This window comes from Leishmania panamensis, assembly GCF_000755165.1.
Source record: "Leishmania panamensis strain MHOM/PA/94/PSC-1 chromosome 31 sequence".
NCBI lineage: Eukaryota > Euglenozoa > Kinetoplastea > Trypanosomatida > Trypanosomatidae > Leishmania > Leishmania panamensis.
The window spans coordinates 1,300,577-1,317,680 of NC_025878.1; the positions used below are offsets into that span (position 1 = coordinate 1,300,577).

A 17,104-nucleotide genomic window follows, 5' to 3' on the forward strand; every position below is an offset into this window, starting at 1 on the left:
AATGCTCAGTGATGGGGCCGTCATCGGTGACTCAAAATATAGTTGTGAAACAGTAGATGGGCAAGAAGCAAAAATGGGCTGGAATGGGGGAGGAAGGACAAGGTTGCTAGGCAGCTTCGGCGGAGGGATATTTCTATGTGCAAGCGAGAGTATTTGCTCAATAGCGATGCCAAGAAAGGAAGATGATAGAGAGAAGAGACAAAATCCCCTAGGGAGTATTAGCCTTACATGATCCAACAGCTATCATCCATGATCGAAGGGACACGCGAAAGGTGTGTAAGGGCTTGCATGCGGGGACGCATCGCTCACGCAGCACCCCCGGCGAGTGAATCGAAAGATGACGTCTGTTTATTGCTCGCTGCCAGCTTACGCGAGCTGTATGGTGCTTCTACGGTGTAAGCAGGTAGACAAGGGGGACATAGAAGCAGCGGCACTTCAGTGACAGCTTCACATCCTATAATATGAGCAAAACATGTGTTGCCGTAGCCTCAGACTCCGCAAAAAGCAGCCACGGGATGCATCGTCGACATCGACATCTCAGATGCCAGTGAACGCACGCACACACAACACCTGCGCACATCCATACACGGAGTCGCATAGCAGCAGCACAATCCGCAGAGATCCCATCAGCGATTCAGCTGAGGGCAGCGGTCTTGTCTTTCATGTGCGGGCGTGCCCTCATCGTCGTCGATGGGTGTGGGGGGTGTGCCTCATCGTGATGCTCTTCGCAAGCGCACACCCACACGCACACCTATAAAAATAGACGTCTGCAGCGCCGCAGCACAGCGCTCTTTCACAGACGCCGAATTCGTGGCACGCGAGAGTATGGACGACACAAAAATGCCTCATCAGAGAGAGAGAGAGAGAGAAAGTGAGAGGGAAAAGAAGTGCGACAGTAACGTGAAAGACGCGGAGACGCTGCCATGAGCTCCATCCATCAAGGGATGCACTGGGCTTTTCAGGAGTCACAACGATATCCGGTGACCGGGTTGCTTGGCGTAGCGCCACCACTCTGATACAGATGCGCTTATGCATACGAGGAACAGTATCGGGTGAAGTAGCACACTCCACTTCGCCGGTTCCAAACTGTGGCAAGGACCCCTAGAAGAGCCATGTAGGCTGATCAAATCCTCGTAGGGTTGTCTTTCGCTTTGTTTTCATTTTCTCTTTAACGCACTCTAAATCATCTGCATCCCAGGTTGGCCCAGCGTGCGTGCTGCACGGCCAGGCCCGTCCTCGAGGCTAGCGAAGAGGGGCTACAGTCACGGAGACCCATAGAAGCAAAAATAGGGCACGGAGGAGTTGGCATTGTTATAGAGGGAGTCCACACGCACGGCGCACGTGCTCGTTACGGTGTCACTCCGCTTACGGAAAGCACAAACGTTGTCCCGCCTTCCTTATTCCACTTCCTCGGGTGACGCGTTGAATCGCGGCGACCACCTCTAACACGCCCCCCGCAGAAGCGGTGCAGAGAAGACGACACGTCAGTTGTTCACACAGTTGTGCGATAAGTTGTTTGACTGAATTGAGTGAGCCGCACAAATGCGGGAAAATATTGAGAAACTAAAACGAACGGAGGGACTAAAGAGAGAGAGAGAGGGAGGGGAAGCCATACGAGAGAGCACACAGGTCAGTGAAAAGTGGGGCAGAAACGCCGTCCTTCTCACTCTCCTGCAGGCACATACACGCACACACACACGCACACACAAACACATGTTGTGTGGAATCATGTCCCTCATGCCTCCACGTAACTGGATAAAGAAATATCGAAGAAGAGAAGACACATACGCACGAAAAGAGAACGCATTGTTGTTGTTCGTTAGCAATCAACATGTATGGGCATGCGTGGGTACGTGCGAGAAATACCGCTTGTGTGCCTGCCACTCAGGTATAGGCGCCACGCAGGCACACTCACAGATAGGCGCACGTGAACAAGCGCAATAGAGGAAAAACATAGCCAGACAATCACAACGAGAGACTGAGTAAACGACACTGCTCATCACCAACGCACAAACACGCAGAGAAATGCTCTGAGAGCACAACACGCACAAGTGGCTCGCGGCACAACCCGTTCTCAATCCCAGCGAGACGCCTCACGCGACAAACCGTCACACGCACACACACACACACACACACACACACACACAAAAACGAAAATGAAAAAATCAAAAGAGCGAATCAGTGCGCCTACAAGTAGAAAATACTCCCTCGAATGAAAAGTAAAAAAATTCACTTCTGCACCTGCCGTCAGCCCCCGTCCACATCGCCCATGACCCGCAACAAATTCGACCTGCAGGGGCGCGCACGTCCGGAACACGACAGCCTCACAGAAGACTGGCAGATGTGCGCTGAGGGGGTGTCTGCTCAGGAGCAGTCGAGAGGAGAGCAAAAGCCGGAGATGCACGACAAACACACAAAAGAGACGAGAGACAGGAATAACCCAAACGCAAAACAGCGCCTCTTCCGCAGCTCCTCCTCGATGGGTAAATCGGCTCTGCGCCTCACTGACGAGTTAGCCCTGCCTCCCCCCGTCTGGACATCTCGGTGACCGCAAAGGCGATTTTGTCCATTAAAATCACATTGAAAAAATGACCACATCAAAGCAAACAAAACATCGAAGGCAGAGAAGAGGACGCGCCTCGTTGAGTCCGACGTGCAACGCACCCATCGCAGAGCGCACGAAAGCAAAAAACGAGTAAACAAGCCTACAAACAAGCAAACGAAAAAGGCTCCGACGCTGACGCTACAGCCAGTTGCCCACAAGTGCCATGAGCCCCATCCCCACCCACAAAGCCACAAACAGGGTGATCTTCTTCGCAATGCGGTACCTCTGTCCATCCGCGCAGTAGTGCCTCACGTCCGCCACAAAGTCGCCAAGCAGCAGCGTGAAGGCGAGGTACAACAGAATACCACCACACAGCGTGTCCAGCACAGCAACGAGGGTGGCGAAGCCGCTGCCAGACATCGCAGCCGGCGACATGGACACGGCAATCGCGGCCGCTGCCATGCCAGCTGGTGCGCTGATGGCGAACACAAGCGCAAGGACAATATCCAGGATGGTCCTGAACTTCGCATCCGCCAGACGCGACCCCATCGCCATGCCCTCGAACAGCTGGTGGAACACGAGCGCCACGATCAGCGGCTTCAGCTCACTGTCCGTCGTCAGCCCAACAGTCAGGCCAACAAACACGCTGTGCAGCGTCACACCGAACTCCATGCACACGGCGGAGATCACGCGGGTGATGGAGCCCATGTCTGGTGGCGGCGCAACTGACAGGTGCTGGTGGCCGTGAGCAGCGGCCTCGTCGGAGTGGTGCTGGTGCTTCGGCGACAGCGGCGCCTCGCAATCCTTCAGCGAAGCAACGAGCACCGTTGCCTTCGCATTGCCCTCAGCGCTCACGCCCTCAAGCTCATCAATGAGGGCCTCATCGCTCTGTGCTGGCCCCGAGGCCACCCCGACCTCCACCGCAGGAGAGAGCCCGCGGCACGCCTTGTCGTCCTTGTTATCCGTGTTGGTCTCCTCGGCCTCGGCCTTCAGCTTGGCTTTCATCCAGCGCTCCGCGATGTCCGCCAGCTGCATGTCCAGCGCCTGCATCAGCAGCACACCAACCAGGGCAAACAAAAAGTACAGAGGGCCGTACGTCTTCAGCGACGCGGGGATGCATTCCTCCGAGAACCCCTCGGCACCCTCGTAGATCAGGTGAATCGTCGACACAGACAGCAGCACGCCAGTCGCTGCAGACTTCGCCACGGAGAACACAAACGGGAACTTCACGAGCCACGGGATCCACTTGCCGAGAATCGGGATCGCAGTGCCGAGGAGCGACACGAAGAGAATCAGAAACATCGCACCGATGTGCAAGCCCAGCGAGTAGGACCCGGTGAAGCCCTCACATAGCGAGCGCCCTGACCCTTCCATATTGGCCGCAGTCGCAACCTCGGCGTAGAGCGGCGCAGACACACGATACCCGAGCGCCGTCAGGTACCTTGTGCTTTCCTCCACAGTTATGTGTGCTGTGTTCATGGTTTGCAAAATGCGGAGAGCGGTGCGCAGTAGAGTCGTTCTTTTGGTGGAATGAGAAACAGAGCGGCGTAGAGGAGAGAGGAGATCACCGTGCGTTTGAGGAACGGAAAGCGAAAGGAGTTCACGGAGAGGTAACGTACGGACAGAGAGAGAGCGCGCTTAGGTGTGTGGTGTCTTTGTGTGAAGAAGCCGAGGGCCAGACGGAGAGGCAAGGGAGGAAGGGGGAAGGGGAAAGGGGTTAGCTCTTGAGCGGTCGAGGGGGAACGACGGTGTGGATATGACGGAGAAAAACGTTGATGCTACAGTTGACCGCATGAGTGGTGAATGATCATGTGTGTGTGGGGTGGGGGGGGGGGGGGGGAGGGTATGCGGGAAGAAGTGGTAGGGCGAAAAGATGCGTTACGCGGAAGGACTCTGCACTCCTCTCACGAAGACGCGCTCCTCTCAGCCGAGTTCATCGTGCACACGCGCGTCGACAGCTGCGACGAAGCACAATAAAGGGAGCACCGAGGCGCATGGACAACCTCTCACTCCAGTACAACGATGAAAGGGCATACGTGAATTTGAAGGCCCAGATCAGGTGTGTCTCTCGGAGACCTGCGCTACTTACACACGCGACGTGACGGCATTCTGCGAGAATCAGGATGATGGATCCCACGACCTCGTCTTTGGTCTCCAAAGAGAGGAGCCGACTGGCACTGCGACAGGTGCTGCAGACAAAGTCATCCTTAAAGTGACAAAACACGTCTAACAGCACAGGCTGAAACCATCACCTGCACGTCTCTGTGGAATGCGAAAAGAGCAGCCAGAGCATCTCCACTGGCACTCATGCGCAGGTTCGCACATGCGTACACCAACACAGGCGCAGCCACGCACGACTTCGCCACATCTGCAGACACACAGACTTGGAGCAGCACGAGAAGAGGAAAAGACAGCTTCGGGGAAGTCGAGAGCGCCGGGAGAAGAAAAGCAAAACGCAGTCGTCAGACTGACAAGCTGAAGAAGACTCACATACACACACTACACAGAAGGTTGAAGAGAGAAGGAACGCAGACGTAGAGTCACCGCACAGGCACCAGAGCAGGAGAAGGTCGGAGAGAGAGGCAGAAACACGCTCTCACACACACCCGCGCCACTGTGACCATCAACAACTCCACCGACCCTCTCAATGTGCACCACGCTCCACGAACGCCCTGCGCGCATAAGGAGAGGGGAAGAGCCACACAAAAAAGCAGTGCGCAGCTGCGCATTAGCGAATGTATCAAACAGCCAACCTGCAGCTGCGCAACTCCTGCACGACTTATTCAAGCATCGCCTACCCACCACTGCACGCACAACAACGTATTCGCAGTACAAGCCAATAGAGCCCTTGACAAACGGTGTGGATACGCACTCACCACCAATAGGAAGCGGCTGTATGCCGCTTCTGTAGGCATGGCAGCGGGCACTGATATACAAGTAAGCTTCTCCCATCAGGTAGGACAAGAGAAGAGAATACCGCTGGCAGAGATATCTGAAAGTCACTCCGCAGCGCGAATACCACGTTGCTCGCAGGTATGTCCTTTGTGGTCAACTAGTAGAACAGAGGCACGCGCACAAGCCTACAAACAAGCAAACGAAAAAGGCTCCGACGCTGACGCTACAGCCAGTTGCCCACAAGTGCTATGAGCCCCATCCCCACCCACAGAGCCACAAACAGGGTGATCTTCTTCGCAATGCGGTACCTCTGTCCATCCGCGCAGTAGTGCCTCACGTCCGCCACAAAGTCGCCAAGCAGCAGCGTGAAGGCGAGGTACAACAGAATACCACCACACAGCGTGTCCAGCACAGCAATGAGGGTGACGAAGCCGCTGCCAGACATCGCAGCCGGCGACACGGACACGGCAATCGCGGCCGCTGCCATGCCAGCTGGTGCGCTGATGGCGAACACAAGCGCAAGGACAATATCCAGGATGGTCCTGAACTTCGCATCCGCCAGACGCGACCCCATCGCCATGCCCTCGAACAGCTGGTGGAACACGAGCGCCACGATCAGCGGCTTCAGCTCACTGTCCGTCGTCAGCCCAACAGTCAGGTCAACAAACACGCTGTGCAGCGTCACACCGAACTCCATGCACACGGCGGAGATCACGCGGGTGATGGAGCCCATGTCTGGTGGCGGCGCAACTGACAGGTGCTGGTGGCCGTGAGAAGCGGCCTCGTCGGATTGTTCAAGGGAGTAATGGTAAGAAGATGCCTTGAGAAAGGAAGCTTGCGTGTTGGTGTTCCCTAGGATAGATCTGTAGCCTACGGCATCATGCAATCTGGAGTTCAGTGAGGTCTCCTTCAAACGGCTCAACATCTTAGGAGGCGTAGAGCTATCTTTGACTGAGTGTCCCTTCCCGTCACGTTCTACTGCCGCGGGGCTTACATTCGGACGCATCAGTGCTAGGTGCAGCAGCAGCGCTAGCACCGCCGGTGTCCACGATCACCACATCCATACCGAGAACGTCGTCCTGCTGGTTCGCCTTCAGCCACCGCTCAGCAATGGCGGTAAACTGCAGATCTATCGTCTGCACCATCAGCACAGCAACCAGTGCAACCAAGGAGGAGTGTGGATTGTAGCCTTTGAAAACGTCGCGCACGCACGTCTTGTGGAACGCCTCCGCGCACTCGTGGATCAAGTAAACTGTCGACACGGACGGTAGCACATCGGCTGCGGCTGTCTTGCCAGCCGTGAAGACGAACGGGTTGTCGCGGAGCACCGCTATGTACTTCGCCATTATCGGCATCACCGTCCCCAGCAACGACACAAGCAGGATTAGGAATGTAGTACACATGTGCAACCCAGCGAAGTAAGCACTGTTCAGACTGCTGTGCATGGAAGTATTACTCCCCCTTCTCTACTGCAGTCAGGGGCACCATCGATAGCGGTGCCGGCATTGTCGACATTAAGCGTTCACGTGAAAAGCTGCGCTGACACCTGAGTAACACTGACCTGGCCGAGAAGACACCCACACGTAATCGCCTTCACAGAGTGGAGTGAAGCAGTGAATGAAAGAGGAGAAAAGAGATGTCGGCAATACAACACATGGGAGGAAAGAAGAGCTGTGCCCACTGTGCGGTCCGGTGCGGTGGTGTGCCGCGTGGGCACTCAACGCCGTATTATCCGCTGTCAGTTCGTGAGCGAGTGCTCAGGATACCCGAAAACGCGGCGAGGCAGAGGCCTACGTCATGCATAACGATGAGAAAAGCGTCAGCAAGTGAGTTACCTTCCGTCGGTGAGGATGTGTCATAAGGGGTGACGCGGCGTACTTGGAGACCGGCTCACGGATGATAGCCGATAAAGAGGACTCTACTTGTGCAGGCAAGATGTCCGCTGCCGCATGGCATAGACCACGAACACAGTGGAGAAGCAGCTTTGACCTATGGTGTACTCTACTACACGCCATGGTTCCCAAATCTCGGACATAAAAAGGCGGTCCGATCCCCTAGGCTTTGAATACGCCGCAGCAGTCCCCCTTTTGCAGAACTTCGCTTGGCAATCGTACCCGATGCACATAAATCTTTCTCTGAGTCGATGGGCGGGAAACCAGTCGATCGTAGCAGGCCCGCATCAACTCCTGGGTATCCACGCGCTACTCTGCATGACTCTGCCAGAGCGTGGGTGGGTCCATAAGAGTGGCGTGCATCTTACTGCCCACACTGTAGTGCGTGCCCTCCTCATCCTCCCAGAGCGCCAACCTCCGCAGACGTTCCTCCATCGCCACGCTGAGACGAGCGTATTGCGAGTGAAGCGCGGCTCACGTGGCTTCAAAGGCGTCTACGAAGGGTGCTGTCTGGGAGATATCATCGCAAGCGATGAGCGTCGCCTCCATCAACGGCACAAGGAGCGACGAAACAAAAAGCATAGCGAGTCGCCTCGGCCTCAGAAGAGTAGAGGGACTCGAGATACAACATCACAAAGCGGCGCACCCTCCCCCCTCCTCGGTGCCACTGTCATTCGTGGTGTCGCGGTCACACAGTTTCGGTGCTCAAGAGAGCCAAGAAAAGGTGCAACACGCACAGAAAGCGGGGCAGAGTGTACGAGGGTGCGGGAGAAAGAGGGGAGGGGGGGGGAGAACTGCACAGACGCAGCAGCGAGAAGGTGAGCTGACCCGACGCAGCCCTTTGTGTAGCGCCGCCGCTTCACAGGCCCCCCCCCACCGGCAGTTCCTCCGCTTCATTACTTCGAAGACATAACGACTGGCACTCGGAAATCAGCGGATGCCAAGAAGCATCAACCAGGTTCGGTAACCTCCTGCCCTTGTACAGGCACACCTGTGCCCGTCGCCTTTCCCTTGTTCCAGCTCACATAACGAGGAGAACCATCACATGCGTGACACCTCACCACAGAACTCCCTCCAATAAGAGAAGACAAAGCGATCAGCACAGTTATGTCGCCACGATGGTCACCTGAGAGCCCCGGGCGGCAATGGAGCCAAAGGCATACTGGCGCCCTGCTGGCAGGCGCTCCATCGCTACACAGTACTCCCCGTTAACAATCCAGCGGACAATGCGCTCCTCAGCATCAAAGATGATTCGGATGATCGCGCCGGCAGGGAACGGTAGCCCCGTCTCGACCACCCGTGACTCTCCAAGGTAGAAGGAGAGCTTTCCGTCGTTCCAATAGAACGCACCGTTGTTGCCCTCCTGCAACGGCGCGGCCAGCTCCTCCGCAGCATTGACATTTGAGCTGATCATCCCAACAGCCACGCGATCACACTGGGAGACGCTGAAGTCGATGTGGTGCTGACCTGTGCTGAAAAAGTCACTCGCAACACCAAGCACAGCATCGGAGACAAGTTTTGAGTTGTGCAAGGAATTGCGAAAGTAGTACTTCGATGATGTGATGTGGAACCGGGTGTTCCACGAGCCTGACAGGCCGTAATACACGGCCTCCTCACGACACGAGTCCATCCAGTCCTCTGGGATGGCATTCCTGTACCCACGCAGCAGGTTGAGAAGCATGCCAAAGAGCCGCGCGTTTCTTCCCGGGATTGCGATGATGGCGTCAGACACCATCACGTCGTTGCCATCACGATAGCGCTTGCATCCACGAAGACGTGCGTCTGAAGCCCCCTTGGCAGACGAGGCGCTGCAATAGTGCTGCGTTGCGAGGGAGAACAACAGCGAGCCAGGGTCCTTCTCTAACAGCGAGCGGGACACGGCGAAGCGCGTGCCGCCCACGTAGAAGCAAACTACCGGTGGTACCTGTGGTGGAAGCGTCGACAAGGCCTCGTACCTACGCCTCAGGCGCGCGCAGAGCTCCGCCAGTGAGTCCGACTCTCGGCAGCACCCCATCGCCGAGGCCAGTAGTAGGTGAGGGAGCACTGTCGACGACATGCCGCGAACCACCGCCGTCGAAGAGGTGTTCGCGACAGCCGCCGGCAGTTCCTCGTCCGACTCCATGCCGCACACCAACGTACGGGCAATCGCAGCGCCAAGGGTCAACTGAAATACAAGAGAGCTGCAGTTCTATCCTTTGTCTCCCTACGACACACGGGCACCACCACCTCAGAGGAGAGCGGCTGAAGAGAGAGAGAGAGAGAGTAAAAAGAGAGCAAAGCAGATTCGCTCCGTGCTGGGCGTGCCATCCATTCGCTTGTTGTGCGGGTTTGAGACAAGAAAGAGCCAACGCGGTCGTTACGACAGCGGCGCCGAACACCACACGCGGAAAAGACGGACGCTGTCGCCGCGTGCGCGATGGAGGAGACCAAATCGGAGAACAAAGAGAGCCCGCCACCACCGTGAGAGGCTGTTAAAGGAGGGAGAGAGACATGTTGGGCCCACTGATGCGGCAGCCGTGCTGGCATGACCACTGCCCGACGATGAGCAAGAAGTAAAGCGCTGTGTGCGGACACGGGACAGCCCGTACATTCAGTACACGATAGGTGGATGACTCTCTGCGGGGTCCTAGCGGGTTTATCTCAGCTTTGCCTTATTTACGCTGACGTGAATATGAGGTGGAGCGATGTTACCCAACAAGACTGAAGAAACACACAAAGAACTGAAGAACACACAGCAACAGTGGCGCATGACGTACAACAATGCGGCAGGTCAGGGCGGCACCACAGAAAACATCCCCGCTACCCCATCTTGTACAGAACAGCCTTTACACCACTAATAAGTGCTGCACTTCACAACAGAGAGCCCGCGCTGGTACTCGAAGACAGAAGCGTACGAGGTAATCTCGACGCAGCTGCAACCATCCGAAAAGGTGGGCAGCGTTAGTACGGTCGTGTCCTCTGATGCGTCACTCAACGCTTCGCCGCCGTCCTCCTGCTTGGACCGCACGCCTGGAAGCGCAATGCGACGGTTGCCTGACGCTGCAAGAAGATCGGTTGCAGCGGTGCGAGCGCTGTTGATGTACAGCGCCAACGCACGAGAGTCGCTACGGCTGTTGAAGAAGAACTGGCGGAAGTGCGACTTGACATCTTCCTCGGTGATAGTTGAGAGGGCTGCAATCGTCAGCTGGCGACTCTCAAATTTTGATACGCTGAGATACTCGCCCTCAAGACGCTGTGCGTCACCATCGACGGAGTCAGGCATCTTCTCTAGAGCCTCAATGAGGCCCCTCTTCACCTTCGAGACCTCCTCGGCGGTGCATAGCGTGTCCAGCTGCGCCTCCACAGCGGACAAGAAAGCGATAATGCGGGAAAGCAGATATACGCAGTCCACGTCCGCTAGTGCACTCTGAATTACAAACAGTGCGTGCGCTGTGTGGTAGTCGACAGTGCTTTGGGCAAACACAATGTAGCCCAGCGCCTCCCGCGTGCGCAGTGCGTTGAAGAAAGAGGAGGAGATGAGCTTCATTGCAGTGTTTGTGAGCGCCATCACACGCGGAGTAGCCTCACCAATGATGATGTCAACGACAACCGCCGCGTTCGGGTCCATCGGGTTCGATGGTGGCATCGAGAGAACATCAAAGGAAGACAGCACGCTCTCGTTCGTTTTCCCATCCCTAGCACGCGGGCTGTACGTGTCGCGTACACGTGGAATGGCTGCCTTTAGCGGGATTGGAACCGAGATGGCCTCCAGAAGATCCTCTAGCGGGTCAACTAGCATTGCACGCACATCCTCTGTGGAGCGCACGTTCCCCGCAACGAAACACTCGAGCAGGAGACCGCTCTCCACGTACTGCCTGACAAAGGTGCTGTAGCCCTCGTAAGTGGCGGCAGGCTCGCACGCGATCATCTCGCTAAACAAGTAGTGCGTGTGGCGCGTTGCCTTTTGCTGCATTTGAAGGAGAACTTTGTACGGCTGGTCCATCCCCACGTTCTTGAGCCTCCGCACGCCTGCCTCCAGGTAGGTGGCATACTCCTCCGCGGTGCCCTGGAGCACCTCGATCGACAGCGCCTTGCGCACTACGGCAAAGAAAAACTCGTACAGCCTCTGCGACGGGCCCTCCACTGCAAACCCCAGCCCCGTAGCCGAGAAGATCACCTCGTTGGAGAGTGACGCTAGCGTCGCGTAGTAGGCCATCTCGGTGATCGCATTGGACAAAATGCCGTGCATGACACGTGTGTACAGGCGGTTCAGCGGGCTCGCGTACGCCACGGGTGAGAGGACGTTGCACCGCAGCGCCATTTTGAAGGTTCTGTGGTACCCCACGTCCCTCCTCACGTATGTCACGGCGTGCGGAGAAACGATCTCCTCCACCTCTTTCACAGCCGCCGGTGGGTAAATTGTGAAGTCAGTGGCGATGAACGGATTCTTGGACGGCAGTGCAAGCTCCGGCGGATATGGTCCGTTGATAAGACTCTGCCACCGCGCCACATGCTCCTCCGGTATCTTCACTGTCTGGTACAGTGCCTTGTGGAAGCGCGACACTTTGCTCACTCGCACCTGTGCGAAGGCCGGCAGCGAGAGAAACAGCTCCTCAGCCGACGCGCTACCATCCTCCACCTGCGCCGCCTTCTCTGCGCTTTCGTCCTCGGTACCCTCATCATCTCCATCCTCCTCGTCATCCTCGTCACGCTGCTCCTCTGCATGGCTCTCTTCGCGTTCGTCTTGTGCCGCTGTGGCGCCCATGTCTGCATCGCTCGGCATGTCTCCCCACTGCATCACCACCACGCAGTTCTGCGGTGTCAGCTGACGCACATAGGCCAGAGTCGCCTCCAGATCATCCTCAAGTACCACATCGCCGCCGATCCAACAGTGCTTCAGGTCAGTAACGTTGGCGTTTTGTGCGAGCGTGACACAGTGGTCCGCCGGCGCGCCAACATCAGTGCTCTCAAAGAAGAGGCGCTCCTCCGCCTTCATCTGCTCGTATACCTCAGCATTCACGCCGTGCGCAATGGACAGGCCAAGCCCCTGGTAGAGAAGGTCCACCACCTTCAGCACGTTCCGGAAGCCCTCCACTGTGAGTGTTATAGAGGCATCTAGGACTTCGAAGTCCTCGTCCACGCGGTGCGAACCGGCCACCATGCCTGTCGCCCAATTGCGTTTCTTCAGCACCCCAAGCACGGAGGTGTCGCACTCATGCCCAAGGAGGTGGGAAATGTACGCCGATGGCATCGTGCGCCACGACGACGACGGTGACCGCACTGGCCACATCAAGCGCAGTTCACGCATCTTCCGCACCGTGCGCAGGTTGGTCCAGGAGGCGAGTGCGGCACTGGTAAAGAGAGGCTCGTCGGTCTCGAGAAAAGAGAAGCGCGGAACAGCCCCCTGCTTCATCCGCGCGAGCGGCCCCTCGATGAGCCGCAGTACTTCATCCGCTGCTCTCGAGGTCACAACCACAATCGTCGCCCCACTCGCCAAGTAGTAACGGGAGTGGAACGCTTTGAGCGACTCATGCACGTCGATCCCCCGCTCCTGCGGTTCGTCCCACAGGGTCGTGAGGTTGCCATTGCCGTAGCGGCTGCGTGGGTGTTTGGGGTTGTAGAAGCCACGAATCAGCTCGTCGAGACGCCAGTAGTCGTTATTGTGGTTCTTCTCATCCTCGCTGTGCACTGCGTTCACCTCTCGGGCCACCGCACCGGGACTGAAGCTGGGAGCCGCGAAGAACTCCACAAACCGCTCTAGCGCCCCCTCAAGGCTGCCATCGCTGACGCTGAAGTAGTACACCGTGTCGCAATCCGCGGTGAAGGCGTTGGCAAAGCCGCTCGCTTTGGATACGAAACTGTCGAACTCATCCTCCTTCGGGAACTTCTCAGTTCCCATGAAGAGCATGTGTTCGCAGAAGTGTGCCAGCCCAGGCAGCTCGGCGGGGTCGTTTAGCTGGCCCGCATGGATGCTCATCGCCGCCGCGGGCATTTTCGCGTTCTCATCCTGCACGATGACGCATTTGACGCCGCTGCTTAGGACATAGCCGGAGTACCTTGCGCGGATGACCGCCGGTGTGAGTATGTGCTGAGCGACGTTTGCCATTGCCGCTTGTCGTGCTGAGTGGAGGCCGGTGAAATGCACGTGTGATCTGTGCTGACGTGAACGACGAGCTGGAAGAAACCGAGAAGAGCGCCGGTGAAAGGAAAGGCGTTAGTAATAAGATAAACCAGGAAAGCGCAGTGGCAGTTGCCCTGAGAGTTGAGTGAGAGAGTAGTACGAGGAAAGAGGCAGAACCACATGACGCACAGGCGTAGAGAGCGGATCAGGGAAGAGCCCTCAGGCTTCCACAAGCCGCACCCAACTCTTCGTTCATCCCCCATCCCCACCCGCCAAGAGTACCAGGGGGGAAGCACCAATGCGTGCTGCGATGGGCGAGGTGGCGGTTAGGATTCAGAGAAGGCACCTGCCGCCACATTTCCTCTACTCCTTTGCCTCAGCCGGTTCGTAAAAGCCGCTGCCTCGCTCTTTTGTGGCTCGATTCTCTTCTTCCAGCGGCAAGTCCCCGACGACGGGGGACGCCTCAGCGTGGTATACAGGGTCCAGTACCCACACTCGGCGGGGAAGCCAAGCAGGCACCATCCCTCAACCTTACCAGCGACAAGCCACTTCTTGCGGTGACAGGATGACACGCCTACGACGTAGCGGAGTCGGACAAGCCTGCGACAATGAAGGCATTTGCGCCATCCCCATCATGGACAGAGTGCCAGCGTAACTCGAACGGACCCCATTCCATTCTCGCTCCCTACTGGTGGGGAGAGCCTGAGCCACCACGAGGGGGATGCACCCCACATGACGACAGGCATGATGGCAGCTGCTGTGAGGCGGCATGCAGAGCTGGGGGTGGGCAGAGTGTGAAATAGGGGCCCTGCTCAGATGAAAGGGTTAGCGCCTTGCTGTCGCGCCTGCACAGCGCTATTTCACACCACGCGGATGGTTTTTTAACAGACCCGGGAGTAGACTGAAGTGCGACGCCTGCTGTATGGCAGGGAGTAGAGTCGCTGATAATACAACCTGCCTTGAAAACACTTGCACAGGTTCGCAGAGGTGCCTCCACTTCACTCGCGTGTTGTCGCAGCAGGCTTGCACCGGCAGCGACAGCGCGCCGCAGTGTATGCCGCCCAAGAAGTTAATGTTGCGCCGGTCAACACTGCACCACAGCCTACGCAAAATGAGACTCTGCCAATGGAGACATCACCGGTACGACAGTGGGTCCTTCATGCTGGTGCTCGTGTTATTTTCGACCCACTTATACTCCATTTCCTCATCAGCGTGAACGGAACCGCTTCGGTAGCCACTCGCAACATTAGCGAGGGACGGTGCAAACGTCGTCTCCTGGCCGCCAAAAGAACCGAGGGGCACAGAGCCGTCCGAACACTCTTGACCAGGTGCGCTCTCCTGGCGCCCATCGTGCTTTTTGGCTGGTAGGAAGAAGAAGAGCGAAACTCGAACAAATATAAAGAGAAAGCAGCCAATCATGAAGAAGCGCAGGTACTTCTCTGTATCGCCGGAGACATAGCCATCCGTTGTCGAGCCTGGCTGCTCATAAACGTACATGCGCCTCTTTGGATCCCACCCACCCCCGCCGCTTTGCGCCCCTGCCTTCTGTTGCTGCTGAGCCGCGTCCTTCCACTTGCCGTCCTTCACAGCCTCGTACGCCTCGTTTACCGCCGCAAATCGCTCTGAGTTGCCCTCCGCCCCGCTGTCAGGATGAAACCGGAGTGCCAGGCGGTGGTACGCCCTTTTGATCTCCTCCTTGCTGGCACCTGGGCTGACACCGAGGATCTTGTACGGGTCAAATGGGCCGATGCCTGCCGCACCCAGTAAGCGCCGTGAGAAGCGGTGCATACTCGCTAATCACTGTGTGCTCAACTGCCCGTGAGCGTACAGCTGGGCACGGCAACGAAAACGTTGGCCAGTGCTGATGGTGTACGTGACAGTATCACTGCTACTCCTAAGGTAAGGAGGAGTGACCTTGCCGGAGACCAAAAAGAAGCACGAAGGAAAAAGAGAGACGAGAAGAACGTAGAGGAGCACGCGGGACACAGAGGACGACTAGAGGAAAGCGCCGCAAGAAGCGACAACAGACATGGGAAAGGAGCCCAGCAAAGCGGAAAAGACTATCCCATTCGCAGGGGCTCAAAAAGCGGCACGCTGCGACCGCCCCACTGTGAGTGGTGATGGCTCTGAAAACGGCAGCCAAAGCTGACGGAAAGCGTGGTGTACACCTCCGCAGTAGCAAAGTGCAGTGTGCTCATCAGAAGCAACTTTCCCCCGCGCGGACAGTTCGTGTTTCCTTGCATGTCCTCTCATGTACGTGCCGCATCGCCATTCCCTCCCGCACGTGGCACAAGTAGGGGCGCAAAAGGGAAGTAGTCGGACATGGCTCGCAGAAAGATGCTGAGCACGTCACCTTGTTCACCGTCGTATCGCCTGCAGCGCAGGACATTTTCCGTGTCGCAGGGGTGCACGAGCCACATGTACTGGCCCAGCTCCTGGCACCATGAGAAGCTCGCTAGCGGTTGACGTGACGCTCCCATCGCATCGGCCAGTGACACAGACGACGGCATGTTAACCAGTGTAAGATTTGGCACCGCCACCCGAAGATCCGCGAGGCTCGTGACGGTAGAGTTGTAGAAGCCCAATTGCGGCACGGCGTACTCGGCGTTGAAAAGGACACACACTGTGGTGACAACCGTCCGCGTGGTCGCATCAAGTGAGCTGTCGACATTGTAGGTCGCCTCTAGCCACTCCACAGAGGCCCCAAACGCGTCACGCTTTGATCTGAGCTCCCACGGAGAGTTCGCACATCGTTGGTGTGCGTACTGTGAGAAGCTTTCACGCGTGCAGTGGACCGCAGCAGCGTCTATTTTCATCGACTGGTGAGGTGGAGAGGAAGGCAGACTCGCTGCACACAACCAACAGCGGTGATGGGCGGCCTGAGTGAGCCACAACCATGTAGCGTTTAAGAGAGAGGGAGATGAGCAACAGAGAGAGAGAACGGAACGAAGACAATATGTACACCACACGGCGCACCACACGACAGTGAAACACGAGGGCTTCCTCAGTGAAGTCGATGCTGCAGGAAGCCATACAGAGTCCAGCAGCGTTGCTCATTCAAAAACAGGCATGAGGTAGCCCAGGGAGACGACACGCTCCGCAGATTTTTGCTCTCAATGGTTCAACTGCACCAGGGCTCTTCATATGTGCTTTGTACTGATGCCGTTACCACTACTGATACCGAAAGCGCAAGAGACCACACACAAACACACATCCTCTACTCAGGGTACCAGCAATGCCACCTTCACCAACGTGATCGAATTCGAATTGCCGCTCGGCACGAAGTTTCCCGCAGAACAAACGGGGCGAGAACCACTGGAAGCACAACGCAACATGTGGATGGAAGTAGGTAATGTAATGCAGCTGCGCCTCTTCTAAAGGCAGAGGCAGCAGGCACAGGTCTACAGTGAGGCGAAAAGGAGGAAAAACGAGGGTGTACACAATGATGGGGAGTCAGACAATGAGGAAAAGCCACAGCGTTAGGGCTTGATAGGTGGGACAAGGCGAGGGGATTCAAAAACGCAAAACACAACGGATAAAGAAGAACAGCACAGCGATGTGGCTGACAGCGAGGAACAGTGCGGGTGGATGCCAGTTTGGGTATTCCTGTGCACCAAAGAAGCACCACGCACACTAAAGAGAAATGAAGTCACTCGCAAGGTAACCGCCGTG

The 17,104-nt window shown here is 56.8% G+C and overlaps 6 protein-coding genes across 6 annotated transcripts, besides 1 other annotated feature; all 6 read right to left on the bottom strand.

Annotated features, from left to right (window-relative positions):
• Positions 1 to 2,743: 2,743 nt before the first annotated feature.
• On the bottom strand, positions 2,744 to 4,024 carry LIT1-1 (iron/zinc transporter protein-like protein; the record flags this gene model as incomplete). Its single annotated transcript, XM_010703374.1, has 1 exon — positions 2,744 to 4,024. One exon carries the CDS (start codon positions 4,022 to 4,024, stop codon positions 2,744 to 2,746), a length of 1,281 nt encoding a protein of 426 aa, XP_010701676.1.
• A 1,639-nt stretch (positions 4,025 to 5,663) lies between these two features.
• LPMP_312950 (iron/zinc transporter protein-like protein) lies at positions 5,664 to 6,446 on the bottom strand (the record flags this gene model as incomplete). Its single annotated transcript, XM_010703375.1, has 1 exon — positions 5,664 to 6,446. One exon carries the CDS (start codon positions 6,444 to 6,446, stop codon positions 5,664 to 5,666), a length of 783 nt encoding a protein of 260 aa, XP_010701677.1.
• Positions 6,447 to 8,437: 1,991 nt separating this feature from the next.
• On the bottom strand, positions 8,438 to 9,454 carry LPMP_312960 (hypothetical protein; the record flags this gene model as incomplete). The annotated part of the gene is made up of 1 exon (XM_010703376.1): positions 8,438 to 9,454. One exon carries the CDS (start codon positions 9,452 to 9,454, stop codon positions 8,438 to 8,440), a length of 1,017 nt encoding a protein of 338 aa, XP_010701678.1.
• A 711-nt stretch (positions 9,455 to 10,165) lies between these two features.
• SCG5 (phosphoglycan beta 1,3 galactosyltransferase 5) lies at positions 10,166 to 13,417 on the bottom strand (the record flags this gene model as incomplete). Its single annotated transcript, XM_010703377.1, has 1 exon — positions 10,166 to 13,417. The coding sequence occupies one exon, from the start codon at positions 13,415 to 13,417 to the stop codon at positions 10,166 to 10,168; it is 3,252 nt and encodes a 1,083-aa protein (XP_010701679.1).
• A 458-nt stretch (positions 13,418 to 13,875) lies between these two features.
• Positions 13,876 to 14,380: a repeat region.
• A 186-nt stretch (positions 14,381 to 14,566) lies between these two features.
• Positions 14,567 to 15,220, bottom strand: LPMP_312980 (hypothetical protein; the record flags this gene model as incomplete). Its single annotated transcript, XM_010703378.1, has 1 exon — positions 14,567 to 15,220. The coding sequence occupies one exon, from the start codon at positions 15,218 to 15,220 to the stop codon at positions 14,567 to 14,569; it is 654 nt and encodes a 217-aa protein (XP_010701680.1).
• Positions 15,221 to 15,681: 461 nt separating this feature from the next.
• On the bottom strand, positions 15,682 to 16,248 carry LPMP_312990 (autophagy protein 10 (ATG10); the record flags this gene model as incomplete). The annotated part of the gene is made up of 1 exon (XM_010703379.1): positions 15,682 to 16,248. The coding sequence occupies one exon, from the start codon at positions 16,246 to 16,248 to the stop codon at positions 15,682 to 15,684; it is 567 nt and encodes a 188-aa protein (XP_010701681.1).
• Positions 16,249 to 17,104: the final 856 nt, after the last annotated feature.